The 22331-nt window shown below is 40.6% G+C and overlaps 1 protein-coding gene across 1 annotated transcript; it reads left to right on the top strand.

Annotated features, from left to right (window-relative positions):
- The first annotated feature begins 6165 nt into the window (after positions 1–6165).
- LOC128652845 (protein FAM162A) lies at positions 6166–19780 on the top strand. The gene is made up of 5 exons (XM_053705812.1): positions 6166–6305; positions 15357–15470; positions 15653–15758; positions 16555–16663; positions 19389–19780. Exons 1-5 carry the CDS (start codon positions 6260–6262, stop codon positions 19482–19484), a joined length of 471 nt encoding a protein of 156 aa, XP_053561787.1. The 5' UTR covers positions 6166–6259; the 3' UTR covers positions 19485–19780.
- The last annotated feature ends 2551 nt before the right edge of the window (positions 19781–22331 follow it).

Genomic DNA, 22331 nt, shown 5'->3' with positions numbered 1-22331 from the left:
CATTATGATATCTGTGCCAGCCTTTAACACACTTTTTTATAAAAAGTGACGGAACGGCACCTACCCAGCAAAATATACAGACCAAATTCACCAGCCACACATAACTAGATGTGGTAAGTGTAATCAACCACAAACCATCCACAGAAACCACGTTCCATTACCCGTTCCGGCCTGTAAAACGCTTTTTCATTAAAAGTGACGGAACGGCACCTTACCAGCAAACCAGATACACCAAATTCACCAGTTACACATAACTAAATGTTATAAGTGTAATCAGCCACAAACCACCCACAGAAACCACATTATGATATCTGTTCCGGCCTTTAATACACTTTTTTATAAAAAGTGACGGAACGGCACCTTTCCAGCAAAATATACAGACCAAATTCACCAGCCACAAATAACTAGATGTGATAAGTGTAATCAACCACAAAACATCCACAGAAACCACGTTCCAATACCCGTTCCGGCCTGTAAAGCGCTTTTTCATGAAAAGTGACGGAACAGCACCTTACCAGCAAACCAGATACACCAAATTCACCAGTCACACATGACTAAATGTTATAAGTGTAATCAGCCACAAACCATCCACAGAAACCACATTATGATATCTGTTCCGGCCTTTAATACACTTTATTATAAAAAGTGACGGAACGGCACCTACCCAGCAAAATATACAGACCAAATTCACCAGCCACACATTACTAGATGTGGTAAGTGTAATCAACCACAAACCATCCACAGAAACCACGTTCCAATACCCGTTCCAGCCTGTAAAACGCTTTTCATGAAAAGTGAGGGAACGGCACCTTACCAGCAAACCAGATACACAAAATTCACCAGTCACACATGACTAAATGTTATAAGTGTAATCAGCCACAAACCATCCACAGAAACCACATTATGATATATGTTCCGGCCTTTAATATGCTTTATTATAAAAAGTGACGGAACGGCACCTTCCCAGCAACATATACAGTCTAAATTCACCAGCCACACATAACTAGATGTGATAAGTGTAATCAACCACAAACCATCCACAGAAACCACGTTCCAATACCCGTAAAACACTTTTTCATGAAAAGTGACGTAACGGCACCTTCCCAGCAAACCAGATACACCAAATTCACCAGTCACACATGAGTAAATTTAATAAGTGTAATTAGCCACAAACCATCCACAGAAACCACATTATGATATCTGTTCTGGCCTTTAATATGCTTTTTTAATAAAAAGTGATGGAACAGCACCTTCCCAGCAACATATACAGACCAAATTCACCAGCCACACATAACTAAATGTGATAAGTGTAATCAACCACAAACCATCCACAGAAACCACGTTCCAATACCCGTTCCGGCCTGTAACACACTTTTTCATGAAAAGTGATGGAACGGCACCTTCCCAGCAACATATACAGACCAAATTTGGTCTGTATATGTTGTTGATAGGGTGCCGTTCCATCACTTTTCATGAAAAAGCATATTACCGGCCAGAATAGATATTGGAATGTGGTTTCTGTGAATGGTTTGTGGTTGATTACACTTATGACATCTAGTTATGTGTGGCTGGTGAATTTGGTCTGTATATGTTGCTGGGAAGGTGCTGTTCAAACACTTTACATGAAAAAGTGTATTACAGGCTGGAACAGGTATTGGAACATGGTTTCTGTGGATGGTTTGTGGTTGATTACAATTATCACATCTAGTTATGTGTGGCTGGTGAATTTGGTCTGTATATGTTGCTGGGAAGGTGCTGTTCCATCAATTTTCATGAAAAGCATATTACAGGCTGGAACAGATATCATAATGTGGTTTCTGTGGATGGTTTGTGGCTCATTACACTTTATACATTTAGTCATGTGTGACTGGTGAATGTTATGTATCTGGTTTGCTGATAAGGTGCCGTTCCGTCAATTTTCATGAAAAGGCATTTTACAGGTCGGAACGGGTATTGGAATGTGGTTTCTGTGGATCATTTGTGGTTGATCACGCTTATCACATCTAGTTATGTGTGGCTGGTGAATTTGGTCTGTAAATGTTGCTGGGAAGGTCCTGTTCCATCAATTTTCATGAAAAGCGTATTACAGGCTGGAACATATATCATAATGTGGTTTCTGTGGACGGTTTGTGGCTCATTACACTTTATACATTTAGTCATGTGTGACTGGTGAATGTGATGTATCTGGTTTGCTGATAAGGTGCTGTTCCGTCAATTTTCATGAAAAAGCATTTTACAGGTCGGAACGGGTATTGGAACGTAGTTTCTGTGGATGGTTTGTGGTTGATTACACTTATTTCATCTAGTCAATGTGTGACTGGTGAATGTGATGTATCTGTTGCTGGGAAGGTGCCGTTCCGTCACTTCTCATGAAAAAGCGTATTACAGGCCAGAACAAGTATTGAAACATGGTTTCTGTGGATGGTTTGTGGTTGATTACACTTATCACATCTAGTTTTATGTGGCTGGTGAATTTGGTCTGTATATGTTGTTGATAAGGTGCCGTTCCGTCAATTTTCATGAAAAAGCGTATTACCGGCCAGAACAGGTATTGGAATGTGGTTTCTGTGGATGGTTTGTGGTTGATTACACTTATCAAATCTAGTTATGTTTTGTTGTTGAATTTAGTCTTTACATGTTGCTGGGAAGGTGCCGTTCCATCACTTTTCATGAAAAAGTGTGTTACAGGCCGTAACGAGTTTTGGAACATGATTTCTGTGGATGGTTTGTGGTTGATTAATCTTATCACATCTAGTAAAGTGGGGCTGGTAATTTTGGTCTGTATATGTTGCTGGGAAGGTGCCGTTCCGTCACTTTTTATTAAAAAAAGTGTATTAAAGGCCGGAACAGATATTATAATGTGGTTTCTGTGGATGGTTTGTGGCTGATTACACTTATAACATTTAGTCATGTGTGACTGGTGAATTTGGTGTATCTGGTTTGCTGATAAGGTGCCGTTCCCTCACTTTTCATGAAAAAGCATTTTACAGGCCGGAACGGGTATTGGAACGTGGTTTCTGTGGATGGTTTGTGGTTGATTACACTTATCACATCTAGTTATGTGTGGCTGGTTAATTTGGTCTGTATATTTTGCTGGGAAGGTGCCGTTCCATCACTTTTTATAAAAAAGTGTATTAAAGGCCGGAACAGATATCATAATGTGATTTCTGTGGATGATTTGTGGCTGATTATACTTATAACATTTAGTTATGTGTAACTGGTGAATTTGGTGTATCTGGTTTGCTGGTAAGGTGCCGTTCCGTCACTTTTCATGAAAAAGCATTTTACAAGCCCGAACGGATATTGGAACGTGGTTTCTGTGGATGGTTTGTGGTTGATTACACTTACCACATCTAGTTATGTGTGGCTGGTGAATTTGGTCTGTATATTTTGTTGGGTAGGTGCCGTTCCGTCACTTTTTAAAATAAAGTGTATTAAAGGCCGGAACAGATATCATAATGTGGTTTCTGTGGGTGGTTTGTGGCTGATTACACTTATAACATTTAGTTATGTGTGACTGGTGAATTTGGTGTATCTGGTTTGCTGGTAAGGTGCTGTTCCGTCACTTTTCATGAAAAAGCGTTTTACAGGCCGGAATGGGTATTGGAACGTGGTTTCTGGGGATGGTTTGTGGTTGATTACACATATCACATCTAGCTATGTGTGGCTGGTGAATTTGGTCTCTATATTTTGCTGGGAAGGTGCCGTTCCGTCACTTTTTATAAAAAAGTGTATTAAAGGCCGGAACAGATATCATAATGTGGTTTCTGTGGATGGTTTGTGGCTGATTACACTTATAACATTTAGTTATGTGTAACTGGTGTAGAGCTGCAACAACTAATCGTCATAATCGATAATAATCGATTATGAAAATAGTTGTCAACGAATCTCATAATCGATTAATCGATTAGTTGGTTTTTCAACCTTTATAAGTATATATCGGTTATTTTTAGAGCGGACTAGATATTTCCCCTAACCTTATAGCTGGTTATTTACAATTGCATATAGATATTCAAGATATTTTTATGTTAGAATGAAGTCAAGGGTTACTTTATTGAGAGGCCCCTTGCCAAGGTAGAAAACACTTAGCATTGGTGAAGAGCTAACAAAGATAAATATACCACTTTGGTGAAATTGGCAAAACCCTACTTATACACCTCAACAGCCTTTTCTCTGCTGCAGGAAATATAGCTGCAAACAGAGAACCAGCCTTAGCCAGAAGCACGTGGACATGTTGAGATTGTTGCATTTCAATGCAAAGTTTCTGAAAGAGTGAATAACAGAATGTTATTAACAGTGATAGTCTAACTCTTTCTAGTTCTACCTCTTTTCAAACAGTTTGTGGTTTTGTTTTGTTTAATTATAAAACTGTGCTCTGCTGCTTAAAAATTGAAGAAACAGTTGTATTAATGTAAAGTTTTAGTCTGAAGTTTATATTTGTAACACTCATTATGTGGATTTTATTTAAAACATAGAAAACTATTATTGATTCTCTTTTTATCCGATTAGTCGATTAATCGAAAAAATAATCGGCTGATTAATCGATTATGAAAATAATCGTTAGTTGCAGCCCTAAACTGGTGAATTTGGTGTATCTGGTTTGCTGGTAAGGTGCCGTTCCGTCACTTTTCATGAAAAAGCGTTTTACAAGCCGGAACGGGTATTGGAACGTGGTTTCTGTGGATGGTTTGTGGTTTATTACACTTACCACATCTAGTTATGTGTGGCTGGTGAATTTGGTCTGTATATTTTGCTGGGTAGGTGCCGTTCCGTCACTTTTTATAATAAAGTATATTAAAGGCCGGAACAGATATCATAATGTGGTTTCTGTGGATGGTTTGTGGCTGATTACACTTATAACATTTAGTCACATGTGACTTGTGAATTTGGTGTATCTGGTTTGCTGGTAAGGTGCCGTTCCGTCACTTTTCATGAAAAAGCATTTTACAGGCCGGAACAGGTATTGGAACGTGGTTTATGTGGATGGTTTGTGGCTGATTACAGTTATTACATTTAGTCACATGTGACTTGTGAATTTGGTGTATCTGGTTTGCTGGTAAGGTGCCGTTCCGTCACTTTTCATGAAAAAGCATTTTACAGGCCGGAACAGGTATTGGAACGTGGTTTATGTGGATGGTTTGTGGCTGATTACACTTATCACATCTAGTTATGTGTGGCTGGTGAATTTGGTCTGTATATTTTGCTGGGAAGGTGCCGTTCCATCACTTTTTATTAAAAAAGTGTATTAAAGGCCGGAACAGATATCATAATGTGGTTTCTGTGGGTGGTTTGTGGCTGATTACACTTATAACATTTAGTCATGTGTGACTGGTGAATTTGGTGTATCTGGTTTGCTGGTAAGGTGTCGTTCCGTCACTTTTCATGAAAAAGCATTTTACAGGCCGGAACGGGTATTGGAACGTGGTTTCTGTGGATGGTTTGTGGTTGATTACACTTATCACATCTAGTTATGTGTGGCTGGTGAATTTGGTCTGTATATTTTGCTGGGAAGGTGCTGTTCAGTCACTTTTTATAATAAAGTATATTAAAGGCCGGAACAGATATCATAATGTGGTTTCTGTGGATGGTTTGTGGCTGATTACACTTATAACATTTAGTCATGTGTGACTTGTGAATTTGGTGTATCTGGTTTGCTGGTAAGGTGCTGTTCCGGGCTGTTATGTTTGGTTCCGGGCACTTTTTTGGTAGTTAAAGGGTTAAATAATTATTATATCACAAATATTCTTGTTCCTAAAATTGTTCTCAAGAGTCTCTAACACATCCCATTATATTTTAAATCAATTTCCTTCATAAAAGGCCTGTTCCGTTCCGTTCCGGCTTTTACACCGTTCCTTTAAAATGTAATGGTCTATCTGAATCATGAAGGAAATGTTTTGGGTTGCTTGTCCCATTCACTTCTGGAAGTAAGCAATTACACTTATGTGCTGCAGTGCTTTGCAAAATATCTGCTACAAAATACATCAGAACAGCCAATATATTTTAAAAGAGCAGTGCATGCCACTAAATATTTGACGTTCACATTAGATTAGAGCGCGTGCCACGCAACAAGGCAGCGTCCTAAACCTCTCTGACATTGTAAGCCCCGCCCAGTCAATAAACTGAAGCAATGTGATTGGTTGCCACATTCTTACATAAACTCTCTCGCGCTCCCAGAGGCTTCTGAGCAGAGGGCGTGGTTTTGGTGTGACATCACAGCGGTCCTGTTGACATTGCTTTCTGCATTATACGCGAAGGAAGGATGTGGGGAGCGGTGCTAAGGAGGAGCGGACTGCGCGCATTGGTTGGTGAGTTGTGACGTCCCTCCCCGGTGCGCAGGAGCCTTAATGTTGTTAATGCGTTCTGGGGCCCACAATTAGGTCATATGTAGTTTTGCGGCTGTTTGTACGTAGCTGCTGTGCGTTGAACGGAATGTGACTATCGGTAGTCTAAATAAGTGTGACACGGTGGTTTATCGCTGTGTGCGCGCGGTAGCATTGTTTTTACTATTCTGTGCGCGCAGGAGGGGCGTGCATGAGCACGGGCTGTGCAAGTGTGCATGTACATGAGTGATTCTAATACAGAGGGTGCTGCAAATGCTTTGTAGTAATCTGCAATGAAACGGCAGTAGCTTTAGTAACATCTGGTCCTGTAGATAACAACTGCACTGTGTAGGTTTAGAGATGGTCAGGAGCTCTTCATGTGAGGTTCCTTACTAATAGCACACAACTAACCTCACTCTTATCTTGGCTCTCTTTCATGACAGCATACTGTGGTATCCCCAGTATTGTGCATGTGCCATAGTGATGGTAAACGTTACCCTTTGTATGAACAGGTCTAGTGATTATATTAGCTGGAGCTTAATTCACCAGTTGTAATGTGCTTTAGCTTTTTAATAGAAATGACATTTAAATGCCCTTTGCTCCACCTCCCACTGTGTGATTTACCGGTCTCCCCTGCGCGCACCTGCGTGCTGGGCCTTGTGTGATTTACCGGTCTCCCCTGCGCGCACCTGGGCACTTTGTGTGATTTACTTACCGGTCTTCTCTGCTAACACAGAATGTTGCAGGGTCAGTACGATGGTGGAGGCATTAAAAGAACCAGTCAACAAAGTAGATTTGCATAATCAAGATACTCAGACAATGGAATAGCACTTAGTCTGCACTTTAAATGAGTAGATTTATTTTTTGAATATTTTAAGTTGTCTATTTCCACTCCCCCTGTGCCATGTGACAGCCATCAGCCAATCACAAATGCATACACGTACCTTGTGACAGCCAATTGCAAATGCATACACGCTTCTGTGAATTCTTGCTCATGCTCAGTAGGAGCTGGTAACTCAGTTTAAATATAAAGACTAACTATATTTTTTTTCCCATGGAGTAAATTGGAAAGTTGTTTAAAATTGCATACTCTGTCTGAATCGTGAGTTTTTAATTTTGACTTGAGTGTCCCTTTACAGCATTTTCAATGGTATCTTACAACAAAAGCAGACTTATTATATTACCTTTAACATTTTAAGAAGATTAGTCTGAGTCCCTTTAAGAGCTAAATTTGATCGGACCCTTTTGATAACTTTTAATTTAATGACATTAATACTATTTCAACAGTACACATTGCTTTAAAGGGATATTTAAATGCCAAATTACTTTCTTATTCCTTGTTGCTTGCCATTTTTCATAACCAACTCAAGCTTATGTGTTCTCTTTGTGGGGGGAAAATGAGAACCCACCCCCTGCATTACATTAACTCCTGGCAAGCATTTAACCCTATACCACACAAGGCAAATGTGCTTTTTTTTTTTTTTTTAAGGCTGGGTTACATTTAGCTTTTGGATTCTGCTGACTGCTCAACTGGCCCTGCTCCTACTTCACCTGCAGTTACAGCAATTTAGATTACCAAAAAGGCAGTCTATCACTCACGGTGGATTGGCTGTGACTGGCAAACAACCCTGCGATGCGGTTTAAAAAAAAAATCTGCATTTGATAGGTAGGTTATCAAGGATGTAATTTTTAAACGACTTTCCAATTTACTTTTGTCAGCAATTTTGCTTTGGTATTGGTTGAAAGCTAAACCTAGGAGGTTCATATGCTTATTTCTTTGACCTTGAAGGCTGCCTCTAATCTAAATGCATTTTGAGTTTTTCACCACTAGACGGCTCTAGTTCATGTGTAATCATTTAGATTACATTGCGCTCACGTGAAGTTACCTAGGAGTGAGTATTGATTGGCTAAAATGCAAGTCTGTCAAAAGAGCTGAAAAGTGGAAGTTTGCAGAGACTTAGATACAAGGTAATTAGAGGTAAAAGTATATTATAACTCTTGGTTCTGCAAAACTGTGGAATGGGTAATAAAATGATTATCTTTTTAAACAACAAATTCTGGTGTTGACTGTCCAGTTAAAGTGATTTCAGAACTTTATATTTTTTTTGGTAAGCACGGCTTGCTTTAAGGAAATTAGCAGCAGAAAAGGATATGTGAATTGGCTCATCACTAGTTAGGCCTCAACTTGAATAGGACTTAAATTTCTGAAGATCATATCCATAATGAAGTACAGTATATAATCTAAAAACAGTCTAAAGGAGGCTATGAGATGGGTATATGGCCTTCTTAAAGGTCAGATTTTTTTTTTTTTTTATTAAAGTAAAGCTTGGAGGAAGATATGGGGAGAGGTAACATGACTGGAGTATCAGACACTTCTTTCCCTAGAATTAATATAACACTCTAGAAGGGAATTTGTTGAGCCTTCAGACTAGTCTGCCATTTAATTCTTGATCTTTATTAGACATAAGACTACTTGGCATTAACACTGGGTAAGACTGATGCTATTTTGTTCTTGTGCAAATAGAAGTCTTTGTCAAAATGGTTTTCTTCTGAAACCGAATTATTTTTTTTTCATATGTAAATGAGCATTTATTTGAATGGGATGTGTATTCCTCCATCATAGCATGCCACACAGCTGTCTGCTCTTTATACCCGGGCTTCAGGAAGGACAGCCAAGTTTGATAAAAGCAAATATGACAAAAGCTGCATAGGAAATACTTCTGCCAAAAACGTTATTGGTCAAACAGAAATGAATCTAAATATAATTTCTTCCAGTTGAGATCTAGTAACTTTAGTACATAAAGTGTGCAACGCCACAATCCATTAATCTGCTATTTGAGTGTTTTGACCGGTGCTTAAAAGGAAGCTAAACTATTTTCTTTTATGATTCAGATAGAAGCTAAGCAATTTTTTCTTTAACAACTTTCCAATTTACTTCTATAGAATTTGCTTTGTTCTCTGGGTATCCTTTGAAGTATCAATGCATTACTGGGAGGTTGCTGCTCACCTTGTGAGCCTATAACATGAGGCATGTATGTGCAGCCACCAGTCAGCGGTTCCTGAGCTTACCTAGGCATTTTCAACAAAGGGTACTAAGAACGAAGCAAATTTAGAAAATAGATGTACATTTAGACTTCTGAAATCTCATTTTCTATATGAATCATGAAATAATAAAAAATTGGTTTAATGTCCCTTTAACATTCTTTGCTCACATGGAGCAGATAATCTTGTGCTGTTGGACATTAGTCTGGATCGTGTATGTAGGTGACGTGCAACTAAGGGGTATTGGACTGAAAACTATGCAGTGCATCTAATTCTTGCATATTGTATGTGTATGGAGTCCACAGCATCATTCCTTACTGTTGGGAAATACTGAACCTGGCCACCAGGAGGAGGCAAAGATACCACAGCCAAAGGCTTAAATACCTCTCCCACTTCCCCTATCCCCTAGTCATTCTTTGCCTTTCGTCACAGGAGAATGGCCGAAAATTGTCAGATTTCGGAGTAGTTCCTTAGGTTGACAAGACTACTTAAACTCCAGTCCCATATCGAAGGGCAGATACCCTTCCTAAGTGAGAGCTTTGACGGAAGTTAGTCTGGAGATGCAGGGAGTCTTTGTGAACCCATCCAGACTACCTGCTAACAGCTTCTAAGCAATCAGTGTTGACGAGTTTCACTGCCGGTTTTCTCACTCAAGTCCATGTCAGGAGCGATGCTACAAGTCTCACACTTGAAAGGCTGCATTTCTGTTCCACAGCATTGGATTTTGGTAAGATCGTTTCAATTTTTACATATGTTGAAAACGCTAGAAGACTGGGTCACAGTGTGGCTCCTTTTTATCTTAATAGAATCATGGGTTAATATCTCAGGGGGATTATTGAACAGTGGGGATTAATCAAATGTGATGCTTTGATTTTATGTGAGATTTATTAGGCTCATAGGCTGTCCGTTATAGGGCTGGAACCCACAGGTTTTTACTTTCACTTTGGGTGCTGCGCAGCTTGGTGCGCTTTTTTATCTCGTAGCAGGGGCAGTCCTGCCTTGCGCACCATCTGACCAGGAGTAGTCTCTTTATTTCCTCTTTCCTGACTAAGCTGGCTGTCGGAGGTCGCTATTTCTCTGCATTGTCTGGGTCTAGGAGGTGGTGAGTGCCCCAGTCATTGGGAGTATAAAGGGGCTTATTTTTTTTTGAGAAATAGTTTATTTTGTGTCCTGCTGTCATTAGCTTAAAGGGACACTCAACCCAATCTTTCTTTTGTGATGCAGATAGAGCATGAAATTTTAAGCAACATTCTAATTTACTCCTATTATCAAATTTTCTTTATCTTAATGTAAGTTTAGATGCCGGCCCATTTTTGGTGAACAACCTGGGTTGTCCTTGCTGATTGGTGGATACATTCATCCACCAATAAACTGCTGTCCAGAGTTATGAACCAAGAAAAGCTTAGATGCCTTTTTCAAATAAAGTTGGCAAGAGAATGAAGAAATTGATAATAGGAGTAAATTAGAAAGTAGCTTAAAATTGCATGCTCTATCTAAATCAAAAATAAAAAAAAATGGGTTCAGTGTCCCTTTAAGCTATGGAGGATTCTGAGATATTAGAGGGTACTCCCTCTATTCCAAAGAGTAATACCTGATTATATTGTGAGGAGGCCTTGGTATGCCCACCTTCAACTATGTTCCACATGCCTTGACAACATTGTCAAAGGTTAACCCTTTTAGTACCACTGAGCCATCCACCTCTAAAAACTCGCCATCCTGTGAGGTGCATACCCAACATTTATCTCCTACACATGCCGCTTCCCATAGCACGCTTAATCCTCCACCTGGAGGGGGCTCTTTACCATCAGATTTTACTGCGCAGGTAAAAACGGTGGTGTCTGAGGCCCTTAGTGTTTTACCTTGCCCAGCTAAAGGTTAAACATGGCTCTCCTGCCCTGGGGTCATCAGTTAATTTATTGGATTTTTCTGCTCTGTTATCTGAAGCTTCAGAGGGTGAACTTTCTGGGACAGGGTCTGCTGTCTCTAACCCTCCTGCTGTGGAGGAACCAGCTTTTAGGTTTAAGATTGAGCACTTATGCTTTCTTCTAAAGGAAGTCCTGTCTACATTAGGTTTCAGAAGCCAAGCTGCCTGATGAACCTTTGATTCCTAAATTAGACAGTTTACGAAGAAAGGGGGTGGTAGTGCCTTTAACTTATCCTGTTGCTGTAAAGATGGCAAACATTATTAAGAACGAATGGGACAGAATTGGATCTTTTTCCCCTTGGTCTTCCTTTAAAAAATGATTCCCGGACTCGATTGGCGTTTGGTTCTGCCCCTAAGGTGTATGGCACTATCTCCACGCTTGTCAAAAGTACTATCCCGCTTGAGGATAGCTTGTCGTTCAGGGAACCGTTGGATAAAAAGATGTAAACTCTTCTAAGAAAGAAGTTTCTAATTTTCCTTCTGAGAAATCCCAACGACGGCAACCCTCCACTAAGCCCGAACAAACCAAGAGTTATTAGAACCCGACTCAGTCCTGGAATAAATCCATGCAGAGCAAGAAGCCCACCAAGACTTAATCGACATTAAAGAGCTGCGGCCCCCATTCCGGTGCTGGATTCTGTAGTGGGCAAACTGTTGCTATTTTTAGATGATTGGTTCAAGGTCTTGCAGCATCCATGGGTCCTGGAGGTCATAGCTCAGGAATACAAGATGGGTTTTAAGTGTCGTCCACCAAGGTCAGATTTCTCCTCTCAGGCCCCTCTTCCAGACCAGAAAAGAGGGAAGCCTTTCTGGGGTGTGTGCAGGATCTGTCCTCAGTCATTGTCCCGTTATTTATCGCGGAAAGAGGTTTGGGATACTACTCAAACCTTTTCGTGGTCCCAAAGGAGGAAACTTTCTGCCCAATGCTGGACCTAAAGTGCTTATAGAAATTTCTAAATGTCCCCTCGTTCAAGATGGAGATAAGGTCCTTAGTTCATGACCACTGTAGATCTGAAGGATGCTTACCTTACGTTCCAATCCACAAGGATCACTTACAGTTCCTAAGGTTTGCGTTCCTGGACCAGCACTTCCATTTTGTCTAGCTACTGCTCCAAGGATTTTTACAAATAAAGTTGGCAAGAGAATGAAGAAAAATTGATAATAGGAGTAAATTAGAAAGTAGCTTAAAATTGCATGCTCTATCTAAATCAAAAATAAAAAAAGGGGCTCTTCTAGCCGTTGCCAGAACCCAGGGTATAGCAGTAGCTCCCTACTGGGATGAGATTCTGTTAAAAGCACCATCTTTTCATCTGGCTGAGGACCATTTGTAATCTCTTCTTTCCTTTGATCTCATGGATGGAACATAACTCTAGAAAAGAGTAATCTTGTTGTTCCAAGCACCAGGGTGGAATTTCTGGGTTCTATAACAGACTCCATATCCATGAAAATATATTTAACGTACCAGAGACGTTGCAAGCTAGCTTCGGCATGTCTTCTCCTCTGGACCTCCTTAAGGCCCTCTGTGGCTCAGTGTATGGAGGAGATTGGTCTCATGGTGTCCAGCATGGACATCATTCATTTTGCCAGGTTCCGTCTCAGACTGTTGCAACTGTGCATGCTGAGGCAGTGGAACAGCGATCATTTGGATCTGTCAACAGATTTCTCTGGCCAACCGGTCGAGAGAATCGCTCTTGTTGACTGTCCTGAGGGACATACTACTTAAGACCATCCTAGGAGATTGTGACTGGATATAAGTATCAGGATGGGGAGCTGTTTAGGGTGCCAAGAAGGCACAGGGCCTGTGGACTCAGGAGGAATGCTCCCCTCCCAATCAACATTCTGGAACTTCGGGCAATCTTCAATGCTCTGGGTTTGTCCCAGTTTATCTGATTCCAATTGGACAATATAACTCCAGTGGCTTACATCGACCATCATGGTGGAACGAGAAGCTCCCTAGCAGTGAGGGAAGTATCTCAGATTCTGGAGTGGGTGGAGGCTCACAGCTGTTCACTGCCAGTGATCAACGTTCCAGGTGTGGACAACCAGGAAGCGGATTTTCTCAGCAATCTCCATCTGGGGGAATGGTGTCTCCATCCCGAAGTGTGTATGGAGATATGCAACAGGTGGGGGATGCTGGAGATGGGTCTCAATACCAAGCTACCCAGATATGGATCGAGGTCCAGGGATCCTCAGGTGGAGCTAATAGATGCATAGTGCCTTGGAGGTTCAGTCTAATTTACCTTTTTCTGCCGTTACCACTCCTTCCTCGTTTAGTGGCTCGCATCGGTAATACTGATTGCTCCATTGTGGCTTTGAAGGATGTGGTTCACAGATCTGGTGGGGATGTCATCTCCTCCGTGCAAGTTACCTTGTCGCAGGGATCTGCTGGAACAAGGTCCTTTTGTTCATCAATCTCGATTCTCTGAGGCTGACTGCATGTAGACTGTTTGATACTTATTCAAGCTAGTAAGCCAGTTACTCGTCGCATCTATCAAGGTGTGTAGAACGTTTATTTTCCTGGCATAAGGTTAAGGTTGCCAGGATACTTTCATTTCTCCAGGGTGGACTGCAGAAGGACCTTTCTGCCAGTTCCCTGAGGGGACAGTTTCAGCCCTGACTGTTTTACTGCACAAGAGGCTCTCGGGGCTTCCAGATGTACAGTCCTTTTTGTTAAGGCTCTGATTAGGATCAGACCTCTGTTTAGATCTAAGGCTCCTCCTTGGAGTCTAAATCTTGTCCTTGAGGTTTTGCAACGGGCTCTGTTTGAGCCTATGCATGAAATTGACATTAAATTGTATCAGATTGCTGCCTTATGTGAGCCTCCTTATCTGGTGTTCCATTCTGATAAGGCTGTCCTACGTACCAAGTTAGGTTTTCTTCCTAAGGTCATGTCAGACCGCAACATTAATCAAGAGATTGATTCCTTCCTTGGGTTCCAATCCTTCAAAGGAACGTTTGCTTCAGGATTTGGACGTGGTTTGTGCCTTAAGTTCTATCTTCAGGCTACTAAGGATTTTAGAGAAACTTCTTGGTTGTCTATTCTAGGAAGCATAAGTGTCCGTCTCTTCGACTTATCTTTTTGGTTGAGGAGTGTTATCTGCTTTGCTTATGAGACAGCGGGAGATAAACCTCCTCAGAGGATTACAGCTCATTCTACTAGAGCAGTGGCTTCCTCTTGGGCCTTTAAGAACAAGGCCTTTATGGATCAGATTTGTAAGGTGGCTACCTGGTCCTTGCATACCTTTTTTCCAAATATTACAAGTTTGATGTTTTTGCTTTGGCTGAAGCAACTTTCGGGAGAGGTTTTGCAGGCTGTGGTGCCCTCAGAATAGGGTCCACCTCTTTTTGTCCTTCCAGTTATCATTCAGTGTCCTCTAGCGCTTGGGTATGTTTCCCATCAGTAAGGAATGATGCCGTGGACTCCTTTATATTAAGAAGGAAAACATAAATTATGCTTACTAGATGATTTAATTTCCTTCTGTATAAGGAGTCCATGGCCCCTGCTCATGTTATCCGATGGCCAGCCCTCTAAACTATATTTTTCTTCTGGCACCATTTATACTTTATTTCTCCTATTGTTCCTTGTTCCCTTGGCAGAATGAGTGGGTGAAGTGGGAGGTATTTAAGCTTTTGGCTGGGGTGTCTCAACCTCCTCCTGGTGGCCAGATTAAGTATTTCCCAACAGTAAGGAATGAGCCTGTGGAGTCTCCTTGTGTAGTGAATTGGCTTGCAGCAACCAAGCTTTTGTCTTCTAGGTAAATATGCTCCTGTAAGGTTGCTTGTTACTTTAGGAATGAGCTGAGCATGTGCTCTACACTATCAATTGGGTGTTGTACTACACTTTTGGAGGGGGTTTGATACCTAATAGATAAGGGGATAGTAAATATCATGGAAGGAGGCTGACATTTTCAGTTTAACATTTGATGTAGGATAGCTGTGCTGTGGGTTTTTCAGTCTGCTGTCCTGACATTTTTGCAAAAGGGGGTGGAAAACTAGACCAAGTACTTGTGGGTGATAGAAAATGGGGCAAATCAGGCTGAATTAAAAACATTTTGTTGTGCTTCCTGCAGAGAAGTCAACAGTGCTGCAACAGAAACCCCTGCTGAAGACCCTGGGATCAGATCACACAGTGAACAGGAGATGGCTGTGTGCAAATCCAGAGAATGCCAAGCCCAAGGAGAGTGGTAGGTTCTGATTCCTTAAACCAGGCAAACCTCTTAATGCTGGTAGGTCCAACAGTGTACAAAAAATAGAAAAGCTATGGACTACTGCAGTCCTGCTGGAAGGTTTGTTTTTGGTTATGATTTATAATACATTTCATTCTGTCCTATCAATGTGTTTGTGTTTTGATTTTTGTCAACTTCAGGTGCAAGATTAAAAGTCCCAGGACACAGACCCTCCAATATGGAGAGAAAAATCCTACTATGGGGAGGACGTTTCAAAAAAGATGAAGATATTCCAGAGTTTGTCTCGTGAGTACCTTATCTACTCTCTGGGGAGAGGCTTATTAGTCTCCTGCATCTTCAGATTTAAGTACCTGAAAGTGGTGGTAAGATAAATCACATATGTAACCTTGTACAAGAGAACTCTTTGCAATGCTGCTCCTGCTCACACAACCAACTGCAGGGGGCAGCATTGCACGAGTGCTCTTGTGCAAGGTTACTTTTTGCCATGTGATGCTGCATTGGCGTTTGCAGGTTGACAGGTTCTTGAGAAATTGCCTGAAATCTTGAAAAATATCCTATGTAATAGGTATTTTAGTTGTACCACTGGCATGCCCAGCAGGTTTTTTTTTTTTTTTTTTTTTTTTTTTTTTTTATCTGCAAATTTAGTGACGTTAATGAGTTTCCTCAATGGTCAGTGTGCAAACTAGTTTTCCTACTTCAGACTAGTGTGTGCTGAGTAATTTAGAACCCTTAAATTACTTGATACACATTGATTGTTTGATTAGTGCAGGTGATAATTTATATCTGCCTCTAATGAATAATTGTGGAGGCGATGAGTATACTTTAAGAGCTTTTCAAGGGCTGTCTCTGGTCTAAAAAAAAAAAATTCTAACAGGTATTTTAAATTCTTTTTAAAAAACTGTCCTACCTTTATTTTAATGGAGTTTCATCTAGAATGTGGCATGTAAGGTTAAACCTTTGCAGCCAGGAGAAAAACAACTTAGATCTTAAATATGAAATTATCATATTGTGAATATAGAAACCTAACTCTACATAGGTTGCCATAACCATGTATGTAAGATGTAATCTTTATTGTCCTTAGGTATGAGATGGTGGACATGGCAAAAAATAAAGTTCGTGTGAAGATGTCGTACCTCATGATTGCACTGACTATTATGGGCTGCATCGGAATGGTTGTGTCTGGGAAGCGGGTGAGTGACTTGCTGAAGTAGGCGCTACTGCCCCCTGAGGGGGAAATAGCTGCAAGAGTTGGGGGGGCAATAGGACTACTTACCACCCCCTGATACATTTACAGGGTGATTAACAGGCTCTGCTCTTAAGGGGCAACATTGCACAAAGTCCTCATGCAATGGTACATGCGAGCAGTTGACTGACTTTGTTCTCTGCCCTTCACCACGAAGGCGGGCAGACAGATCCTTAAGTCTGGAACCTTTGTGTGCCACCTTTTAGTTAATGGGTCTCTGCGGTTTAAGTTCTTTGCCTTCCATACTTTTTCTTTGCTAGTTTTGGGTTTATCAACAACTTGCACTCTTTCTAACTGGGATAGTTGCCACTTGTATGTAAGACTTGCATTATTAGTGAAAAGTTAAATTCAACTTTGTGGTCATTACTAATGAATAAACTCACTGTCTAACTCAGTACACAGTTCATAAATTATAATTATAACACACTGTTTCCTCCTAATTTACACACTGTTGTAAAATTGTTTATGCTTTAAATTGTATTCTATTCATTATGGGCGGTGCACTGCCATTTAGAACAGTTTTGAGGAAAATGTATGCAAAGTCCCTCTTATCAAATCATTGGGAATAAGTCTGCTCATAGTATCACTAAAGAACCACATTGTCCCTTCTGCTGCAGACATATAACAGGATGCTGAGGGCTTGTAAGGTCAATAAAACTATTAATAGCAGGACACGTGGACTCTGGCATCTCTTCTTGGCAACGTTTGTCTAAAGTGAGCTCAGACACCATTTTATTCCTGTTAAAGCATATTTAAGTCAGATTGAAGGGATCCTAAACACTAATGCTAGATACATACATCTGCATATTATCAGGTTAGTCATTGCTTTGAATATATTAGTAGAGATATTAAATCTAAACTATTTAATGTGCAAGCAATGACTGAAATATAGCAGTGTTAGCTGGAGTCTTCTGATGGTTACTATATGTAACCGCAAGTTCTGTCCCTTTGCCCTACTGTGCAGTATAATATGGTTTGGCTCAGCTTCTTTGTATTTGACCACTGATGATCCAGCAGACCGATCATCTAAGAATAACAAACTATATTCTTTATACCAGCTTATCCACTTAAGCATTGGTAAATGGATTGTTGGGATACTGCAGTATATGCTATAAGCCTCTAAAATCTACAGTTTGGCGCCTCTTCAGAGTTCCTGGACACTTTCTTTCATGTGACCAGCAGTTGGCCACTACTCTTGGGCTAATCCTTTACATGGCTACTGAAGGTAGGAAGTCTAGTTAAGTGTCTTGTGACATTTAGCCAGGCCTGCATCTCAGAACTGCAGACAAGATTCCTAGTTTTGTAGAGTAGAAGCCTGGTTTTTCATAGCTCTCCCCTGGGACTCCCTGTTTTGAGGGTATATGGAATTGCATTATCTTGCACTCCTACATGAGATTACCATGGAATTCAGACCTTTTTAGTAGGTAGGGCCTATAAGCTGCCTATTGGGGGAGAACCTCTTAAATGTTAAACATAAAATTAAGATGCATGTACATCTGCATTCAAACACTGACCCTGCTCACAGCTAGCAGCACCTGGTATCTGTCAGCAACCTGAATAGTTGCAGGTGCTGCATTTTACAGGCTGGCGCATGAGGCGTTGCAGGTGCTGCATTTTACAGGCTGGTGCATGAGGCATATGCTCAATGCACAATAAGTGAACTGATACTGAAACTTCTTACTCTGATGTAGAGTATTGCAAGTGCTATTGCACAGAAGGGATTGTGCTCCTGATTTCTCTGGATAAAATTTTAACCCTTTTTTGTAAATGCATAAATTGACTGACTGCTAAACATTGGGGTACAGCTAGGCTCCCTTTGTCCTGCATAGTTTTGTTTTTACCATCTGAATAAGGACTCTGATGGGGAATTTTTTTTTTTTTTAAGCCCAATGCTTTTACAGGATATCCTCTTAAGAGTCTGGATCAGAGTATCTGTGTCTTCTCCTAATTATGAGGTCTAGGAATTGAATCTCCCTATGATCTTCCTTCATAAATCAATTTAATCCAAAAGGGTTTAACTTATTTCCTCCAACCTTTTATTGCTACCAATCCAAATGATTAACAGGTGATCAATGTTTCTAGACAACTGTTTTTCAAACCTCTCCTCAGGCCACATTTTGAGGCTATCTGAACTGGAGCACAGATTAAATCAGCTGATTAGTAAGCATGGTTATTTTAGCTGCTCACACAAGGTAATACAGAAAATCTGGCCTGTTGGGAGAGGCGTGAGAACAAGTGATATGGACCAATGAAGAATATCTTTAGTGTACGTGTTCATAGACTCGCTCAATAAAATCGCCTCCTTCCACCAGCCCATATACAAGTTTTGCATGCGTGGGGGCACACAGTTCCCATTGCAGTCCCACATGTTTGTGAAAACCCCCCAAAAAAATGATTCGTTACTATGTGCAAAAATGTAGTCTACCTTTGACCTATAAAATGAGTCTCTAGTTTAGTTTGTAAGGAGCAGGTGACGGGGGATGTTGTGTTCTTAGGGTGCAGGCAGTAAAGGTTCTCAGTCTTTACTGCCTAATGCCTCATAAGAAAAAGCTTCTGCAGGAGGGCAGTTGGGGGGGGGGGGTTAATTAATTGTGGCTAACTTTAGGGGTGTAAATGTAAACCGAACTTTGTGGGGGGGTTTTTTAGTCTAAGCTGTGTTCTTTTTCTTGCAGGCTGCCCATAGACATGAATCGCTGGCCAATATGAATCTGGAGAAGAAGGCCCGTCTGAAGGATGATGCTAGCAAAGAACTGGTCAAACAAGAGTGAATTATTAACCCCCCTCTGTGTAGCATTAGGATTTATACATTAGACCCTCTTGCACTAGTATGTAGATACCTTTTTGTCAGTGTTATCGCCGCACCCACCTAAGCTACTGATGTGTATTGGGGTCCATGGAAACTTCAGCACTTGTGTTAAACACCTGCATCCCCTAATGAGGGGGTTAATATTTATTGTGCCACCAAGTGGAAAGTGACTGTCGGACTAGTTACAAAATGTAAATCTCTTTTAAAGGGATAGATGTGATTTTCTTAGAAAAGTTTGAAATAAAAAATCTCATTTAACAGGTTGTCTTTTTGTTCTGACATAACAATCTATAGTAAGTTAATTGATGGGTCACATGACACTCTTGATTTCAGATGGTGGTTTCATAAGGTACTTGCTGTAACACCCATTACATATTAGATTTGGGGAGGGGGGTTCTGTTCTCAAATGTAATTTCCTTTAAAAGAGAACAAAAATGTGTGTGGCTTCATTATTCTTCTAGAATTATATTATCAGTGGTCATTTTTCTGTTGACCCACATTTTCATTCAGTTTCAGGGGGTGTTCAATCCAGTGATTTAGTACAGCTATGGGGGCTGAGTTTGCCCCCCTCCTATGCCAAACTGCTAGGTTGGTGGGAGTTGGTCCACATCTTTGGACATAAATCATATAGATCCCTTATAAAGCTGTATGGGAGGTTTATAAATCTGTTGGTGTGGCCCTATGGATTCCATTCCAGATTTTGTAGAATGGCTAAATGTTAATCAGGTGGGTTTGAATGCCACACTACACATTCTTTTTCTGGCTCTCACTCTGATAGGACAGGATGATGGCAGAATATCCAAAATCTTCCATAAACCAGGATCTGGGAAATGTTTTACATGGCTAGAGTTGTCACCCTAAACATATGCCGTAGTGGAATTTTATTTGTAGTGAAGCCAATCAACTGGACTTAAGGGTGAGAAATTACAAATATTCTGACATCCAAAAGAGCAAGGAAAGAGTTAGGTTCCCTTGTAAGGGATTCTTATAAGATTGTGAAGGTAAAAGGGGAAATTGAGTTCAAAGGGGTTAACCTTTTTTGCAGGGTTTAGTGCACAATATCACACAATTTGTAATAGTGTGAAAAATGTTCCCATATTGGCTGCAGTTAAGCAAACTACTCTTGTGAGGGAGGGTCTCAGATGCTCCTATAAGAAATGTCATACAATAGGGCCATTATCACCAACACAACTGAAATCCACAGACCAACCTGCAAGGTCATGGTTCAGATACTTGGGGATGTTCAAATGTGGTCACGAAGTGCGAATATGTGAAAACCACTAACTTTCAGGTCCCATGTAACTAATGTCTCTTACATAGAGTCCTGCTTAAATTGTACCTCTACGTATGACCTGAACAGTGTGGGGTACAGTACGTAGGGGTTAACTTCTAGAGACATCAAATCTTGTATCAGGGAACCTTTATCTACTATCGGTACAGGCAGATCCTCGATTACTTTGGTTCAGCATCTTGTAGAAAACCACAATTGTGTATTTAACACCTTTTAGGTGGTCTGCTATTGAAAAGGTGACTGAACCAAGGAGAGGGGGGATATCTGGCTTGGCTACTGGCTAAAAGATATAGTGGATCTTTAGGCTCAAATCAAGGATTCCTTTGGGTCTAAATATGAAATTATTGGGAATAGAAGTCCCCCTAACTTTTCAAAAAGAGGGTGTATATATTCTGTATTCTTGTTGGGTTTTGACATTCAGCAGTTCGATCATCGTCAAATATCCTCATGTATTTTTGGTATGTGTTAAATTCAATGGTACAGGTGATATATGGAGTGAAACCAATGACTTGTTACAACCTGTGTACAATGTCAATGTCCGATCTCTGAAGTGCATGTGTTCATGCATGAAACACATAAGATAGGAGCTTACCTGATGTCCTGTATGGAAGCCTGCTTCAAATAAACTCTTTAAACTCGCTGGAAGACCCAGCGTTTCCTTTTCCTCATTTACAATGTCAATGGTTTACAACTAATATTGTTGTATGGGTAGAAATTTAATCATATTTGTGTTGGCTTGTGCGGGAGTATATCTGGAAAAGTCTGTCGCATATATTAATATTAAGTTACCATGCTGTATAGGGAGGCTCAGTGACATTAAAGCTAATTACACTGCAGGTGTTAAATCAGAAAAGGCATGAATTTCTTTCCTTCCTAAGATAGGGAGAGTCCACAGCTTCATTCCTTATTGTTGGGAAATGCAACACCTGGCCACCAGGAGGCAGCAAAGGCTTAAATATCCCTCCCACTTCCTCATTACTCCAGTCATTCTTTGCCTTTCGTCACATAAGGAGGTGGCAGAGAAGTGTCAGATTCCGAGAGTCCTGAAAAAGGGTATCTGCCCTTCAAGATAGGACTGGAGTTATAAGTAGTCATGTCAACCTCTCAGTTAAAGTATTGAGAGTTTAGTCTAGAGATGCAGGGAAACTATTTCTGTAAAACCATCCAGACTACTAACAGAGGATAACACTATTTAACCAAAAAGATAAAGAAGTCGAAGTAGCCTTCTGCCCCTTATGCTTCCCCGAATCTATAACATAGAGGAAGATTGTCTAAACTCCTTAGTAGCCTGAAGATAGAACTTAAAGGCGCGAACCACATCAAAAATATTTTTTTTGTGGAAACAAGACGATACCTTTTCTTTACTTCATTAATCTTCTCACATTTGCTTTGAGTGACGTTTATAAACAGATTTGCAAAAAGTCTGAAATAGTCCGTATGAAAATTTATTTATTGATGTGCCTCTATCACTAACCCATGCAGTCTACACAATCCCATATTGTGCCCAAGAGAGACCTG

This window comes from Bombina bombina, chromosome 3 (assembly GCF_027579735.1).
Source record: "Bombina bombina isolate aBomBom1 chromosome 3, aBomBom1.pri, whole genome shotgun sequence".
In the NCBI taxonomy this organism is placed as follows: Eukaryota; Metazoa; Chordata; class Amphibia; order Anura; family Bombinatoridae; genus Bombina; species Bombina bombina.
The sequence above is the reverse complement of the archived record's forward strand: the minus strand, read 5'-3'. Positions and strand labels throughout refer to the sequence as shown.